General features: G+C 60.6%; 1 protein-coding gene across 1 annotated transcript; it reads left to right on the forward strand.

Annotated features, from left to right (window-relative positions):
* Positions 1 to 4160: 4160 nt before the first annotated feature.
* LOC120694321 lies at positions 4161 to 5437 on the forward strand. The gene has a single exon (XM_039977472.1). It carries the CDS (start codon positions 4339 to 4341, stop codon positions 5281 to 5283), a length of 945 nt encoding a protein of 314 aa, XP_039833406.1. The 5' UTR covers positions 4161 to 4338; the 3' UTR covers positions 5284 to 5437.
* Positions 5438 to 5643: the final 206 nt, after the last annotated feature.

The raw sequence follows: 5643 nt of genomic DNA on the forward strand, positions 1-5643 counted from the left end.
CAACGAGCGGGTACCGTCCCGGATGCGGGACGTAGTCGGGGTGGTCCTCGCGGCCAAAGGAAATGGTATCGTTCGACCAGTCGAGGTAGGATGGCGTGGCCTTGGTGACGGAGAAGACTTCCCGGCGCTCACGCTTGCGCTGCCGAGAGGTCATGTTCGTCGTTGGTCCTCCGAAGATGAAGAAGGCGTTCTCCACCGGGGGGAACTCGTCATTTCCACCTTTGTCGCCAGCATCCTTTTTCTTGTCCTCGTCGCGATGCGTGACACGGTTGTAATACTTCTTGAGCATCTCACACTGCTCGAGGGTATGATTGACCGAGCCCTTGTGGTAAGGACATGGCTTCTTACGCATGTCATCGAATAGGCCGCCACCGCCTCGAGGGGGGCCTCAAGGTCCTTTGCGGTCCAGGGCGGCAGCGAAGGCCTCCTTGGAGTCCTCTGCCTGCCCCGATCTACGCTGGTTTGGTGGGACCGGCTTCTTTCCCTTCCTCCCCCGCTTCTGTTTCTTGGCGGGGGCGTTGGGCTTGGCGTTGCTGCCCTCCGCAGGCGCATCTTCCTTGCGCTTGTTCGGCTTATCGTCGAAAATGGCACCAACAGCCTCCTCGCCGGCGGCGTAGTTAGTGGCGGCGTCGAACAACTCGTTGGTGTTGGCGGGTCGGCTTCTCGCAAGCTCGTGCACCAGGTTCCTGCACGTTGTACCCTCGAGGAAGGCGTTGATGACCTCGACGTGGGTGACGCTGGGGAGCTCGGTGCATTGCTTGGAGAAGCGCCGCATGTAGTCGCACAGGGACTCGTTGGGCTTCTGGCGACACCCTTTGAGGTCCCAGGAGTTCCCAGGGCGCATGTATGTGCCCTGAAAATTGCCCACGAAGATCTTGACTAAGTCGGCCCAGTTGTGGATCTAGTCCACGGGCAAGTGCTCGAGCCACGTTCGTGTGACGTCAGCAAGGTGAAGAGGAAGGTTGTGGATGATGACCGCGTCGTCTGTCGCACCGCCCAGCTGGCATGCTAGGCGATAGTCATTGAGCCAGACCGCAGGATCTATCTCGCCCGAGTACTTGACGAGGGTGGTGGGCTGTCGAAAGCGCGGGAGAAAAGATGCAGTACGAATCTCCCGGCTGAACACCCGGGTGCACGGAGGCTCTGGTGACTCGCCCCTGTCATGCTCGGGGTCGAAACGTCCACCCCGTCGAGGGGTGTATTTACTGCCGCCGACGATGTAGCGGGCATCGCCGTCGTCGGTGTGCCCGCGCGTGTCATGGAGTCGCTCCTTTGCAGAAGTCTTTTCTGGTGCGGTCGTGCACCGAGGGTGCCTTCACACCGGATGCTACGACTGCCTTGCCCTGTCCTGTTGGTGGAGTGTGCACACAAGCCTCATGGTCCCGGTGCGCAATCCCACCGGCAGGCTTCGGTACGATCGAGCGTATGCGAGACGCAGAGCTCTCGGCCTGCTGCACAACAGCTTGCTCGATGAGCACCTGTGCCTCGCGGCGCAGGTTGCGGCCCGAAGGCGTCGATGGCTCAGGCATGGCTTGGAGTAGGTAGGCCGCAGCGACGAGTTTTTCGCCGGCCGTCTTCAGTTCCAGAGGTTTGTCGACGTTGTCGTCGGCCAGGATGCGCTCCCGGGCAACGCGCGCCGCCGCCTGGGCATGTGCACCACGCGCGGTGCGCTGCTGCTCGAGCACGGTGCGCAGCTCCTGTGTCTGCCGATGTTGCTCGTCGAGCTTGGCTTGAAGCTCTTCGAGCTGTGCCAGCTGTGCTTGTCGCGCCGCTTAGCTTGACGAAGAAGAAGGGGCCGCAGGCGGCACCCCTGGTTGGTTCGCCTGTGCGTCCGCCCCGCCGTCCCTGTCGTCGCCCGGGGCATTGTCGTTTTGCTCGTCCGCAAGCTGGGATTGTACTCCCCCTCACCCATGAAGCATTCCCGAGTGGGATTGTACTCCCCCTCACTGGAGTCCTCAGAGCAGGTGAGGCAATAAGCCGTCGTGCGCTGGAACGAGCGGAAAGCGTCGGGGTCGCGGACCCCGGAGTAGTCCTCGGCCTCCTCGGCCGTGAAATTGTTCATGAAGAAGTTGATGTCGTCGGCGATCGAACTCGCCGTTTCGGGGTAGGATTCGTCAGGAGACGACGCGATGAGGTTGCGGATCGACAGAAGATGATGACCCGGCAGATCCTCATACTCGGTGAAGTTAGTGCTGATTGAAGAAGGGAAAGGGTGACGGCGAGGTCGAGCCCCCCCCTGGGAGGCGCTGGTGCTGCAGCAGATGATGATGCCGGCGCAGACGATGCCGAGGCTCGTGATGACGAAGCGGTGGCCCCGTTGGCCGCGATGTTGAGTTGCGACATGCAAGCCTCAACCCACGTGGGGGAGCTGTGGCGTGCCGCACGGCGCCGCTCCGCGCGTGCTTGTCGCAAATGCTGGCCCGAGCCCCTTGCGTTGGGCTGGTGAAGTCGGAGTGACGGGGTTGCGTCTGGGCGGGAGGAGCTCCAAGAGGTAGCTGTTGCCAGTTGCTCTGAACTCGAGACTCTCGAACCAGATCACGTATCCCGCTAGAAGCGAATCCGAGACACCCATGGGGTATGGGTTGGATCTGCCCGCCATCCCTGGAGATCAAATGGGAACAACAGAGAAAATGTCACGCAGCGTGCCCCTACCTGGCGCGCCAACTGTCGGTGTCCTGACCCGGGGGTCTGGATCCCAACTAGTAAATGCTGCGTGTTTCCTCGTCCCAGCAAGAGGGTGTGCGAGGGCACTGTATTATCTTGCACCCGGAGTGCTTGTAGTAGGGGGTACAAGCGAGGTGAGAGAGGGAGGGAGGCTCCCAAGTCTCGGCTAGATGAGGAGTTGAGCGTGGGGAGTAGCGATATTGGGGCTAGGAGCGAGTGTGTGCTCTGTGAGTGGTGTAATGCCTAGAGAGCCGACCGACCCCCTTAAGGGAATCCCGCCTCCTCCTTTTATAGACACAAGGAGGGACGGGTACATGTACAGGGGATCGCAAAAGTCGTCGTTTCTCCCCGAGCTGTGGGGATGCAATAGTCGAGTATTGTGGGAAGTACACTGTGGGGGTATGGCGTCAGGCATGGCGGTCGTCCTTGGCATCGTCTTTGACCTCGCGGAGATCGCGTCGGCGTTCTGCCAACCCCAGCAAGCGGCGTGGTCGTTGTTGTAGGGTGTACAGTCCTCCAGATGTGGCGTGATGGCGTTCTGTGGGCCCTGCAGGTCAGGGTCTTGCGTGCTCCAGCGGTAACGGGGCACGTGGCGATCCCGGACCCCCCTGGACAAAGTGTTGGCGTGCGCACTAAGAAGGTCTGAGGGTCGCGTGGAGGTCCCGGTCCCCTCGAGGGGGGAGGTCCGGGCCTCCGGCTGCTAGTGTTGGGGGTCCCTCTCCGAGGGGCTCGTGGCGACACCGGACCCCTTCGCGAGCAGGAGGCGGGTCCGGGGCCATACGTGTGATGAGGTGGAGTCCGGACGGCCGGAGTTGGCAGAATAGTAACGGAACTGTGCCGAGCGCGCTTCGTCCCGCGCCGCAGGTCCCACTGTGTTGCCACAGCGTCCGGGATGGCGGAGCAGGGACCGGAGTTGGCGGATGGGACCCCGGTCACAGCCACTGTGGGGAATGGCGGCCTGACGCCGTCTGTCCTGAGCGCTGTGGAGGAGTGGTTGGCACTTAATGCCTCCGTACGACGGACGGGTGAGCGGCTGGGCCGTTTGTCCCTTATGCCGAGGGGTGGCCTCGAGCGAGGCGGAGATGAGTTGCCCGCTCGAGGGTAGATTCGCTACCCTCGAGCGAGGCGGAGATGCAGGGCGCAGTCGAGGGTCTCGATGGGAGCCCTCGAGCGAGGCGGAGATCGCTCCACGGGTTCGAGGGGGGATGCGAATGGGCCGCATGCTGGGCTTCTTTGAGTCATTTACTTTCTTCCAGATTGGAAGGAGGCCGTGGGCCCAGTTGGCTAACGTGTGTTTGCGTTTTTTAGGGTGACCTTAGTACCCCGATTAGGGTGTCCCTAATCGTGGTACCCGACAGTAAGATATAGAAAAAGCTGTTGAAAAATACAAAAATATAAAAAAAAAATATTTTTTACTAAAGTGACTCTCCACATGATAATTTAGAGAGTACATTTTAGAAAAACTCTTATGCGCTCCTGCAACAATCCAAAGGTCTACTTGCTTTGAGTAAATCATGGGGAATGTAAGCCCATGAAACCCGCTCCAAGAGTGACAGATTCTTTTAAGTAAATTAATATGCATATGTGTCACTAAACACTCAGCATTCAGCAACGTTACACAGAGGCAGGCCGGCAGCCCCATTCCACTCACTTTTTCACTAATCGTCACTTGAGATGAGAAGCTCTGCATCTCGCATGGCCATCGCTGGGACGGCGGCAAGGAAGCTCCTGCATGGAGGCGCCGCCGACGTGGGCGGCATCAGCTTCGGCTTGTGGGAGCTGGTCACGGGCTTCTTCGCCGACATCCTCGCCTACCTCTTCGCCGCTGTCGCGGGCGTCGCCCACCTGCTCGTCCTGCCGCTGGAGTTGCTCTGGCAGTGGCTTGTCGCCGCCGCTGCCGCCGCCGCGGGCGCCATCAGCTCAGGCCTCGACGGCCTGTGGCAACACGTCACGGGCTTCTTCGCTGGGATCTGCGCCGCCCTGGCGAGCGCGCCCCACATGCTCGTCCTCCCGCTAGAGAAGCTCTGGCGGTGGCTCGCCACCACGGCCGCCGACGCCGCGGGCGCCATTGACGGCCTGTGGCAGCTCACCGCAGGACTCTTCCCCGGAATCTTCGCCCATCTCCTCTCCGCTGTGGCGAGCGTGGCCCACGAGCTCCCAAAGAAGCTAGAGGAGCTCCTGCGGTGGCTCCAGGCCGCCGCCGCCGCCGTCGCGCTCCCGTTCGTGCTCGCCGTCGCCGCGGTCCTCCTGGTCCTGGCGCTAATCTGGTTCTGCGGGCCGACCCTGTGCAAAGTCACCGTGGGTGTCTGCAAGGCGCTCGTGTCGGCGGTCTGCTACTTCGGACACGGCCTGTACCACGTCGCCCTCGCCGTTCACCAGGTGCTCGCCTGTTGCCTGCCGCCGTGCGTCCTTTGCCTCAAGGACTGCGCCGTCGTGGTCACCATGAAGGCCCCGGGCGCCGCCGGCACGCTGATATCCCGCGCGGCGTTCGAGTCGGCCCCTGCGCTCTACTTCCAGATCCTCCGCGCCGCTGGCCCCGTCGTGGCCGCCGCCGTCTTCTGCGCGAAGACCGTCGCCGTGATTGTAGCGCCTCCGGTCGCCGCTCTTTTCCGCGTCTAGTCATGCATGCAAAAGCAGAGCTGTGGAATCGAGTACGAGTATGTATATCGAGCACGTTTGACTTGTCCAAATTTGGGTGTGCTGTTGCGTCTGTGACCATCATTAAGCACCTTTAATAAAATCCGAGCATTTTTTTGCTCTGCCAATTCACTAATTTTGTAGTTTCTCTTTTTTTTTGAAAAAAAGGTCCTAAACTGTAGCTGTAACTTCAATATGTTTGTCAAAAACGCATTAACAACTTGTACTCACCACATCTGATGGAGAGGGCAGTGAAGGTGGAAGTGGCACTGGAACCGGAAGGAGTGGTAGTGCGGGAGCACGAGCAACAAGTAGCGTGGTGTGGAGTAAAAGATGAGACTC

Source organism: Panicum virgatum, chromosome 2K (assembly GCF_016808335.1).
Source record: "Panicum virgatum strain AP13 chromosome 2K, P.virgatum_v5, whole genome shotgun sequence".
Taxonomy (NCBI): Eukaryota; Viridiplantae; Streptophyta; class Magnoliopsida; order Poales; family Poaceae; genus Panicum; species Panicum virgatum.

Excerpts from the sequence above, each read along its gene's own strand:
- LOC120694321 (XM_039977472.1), top strand. The coding sequence starts at position 4,339 with ATGAGAAGCTCTGCATCTCGCATGGCCATCGCTGGGACGGCGGCAAGG.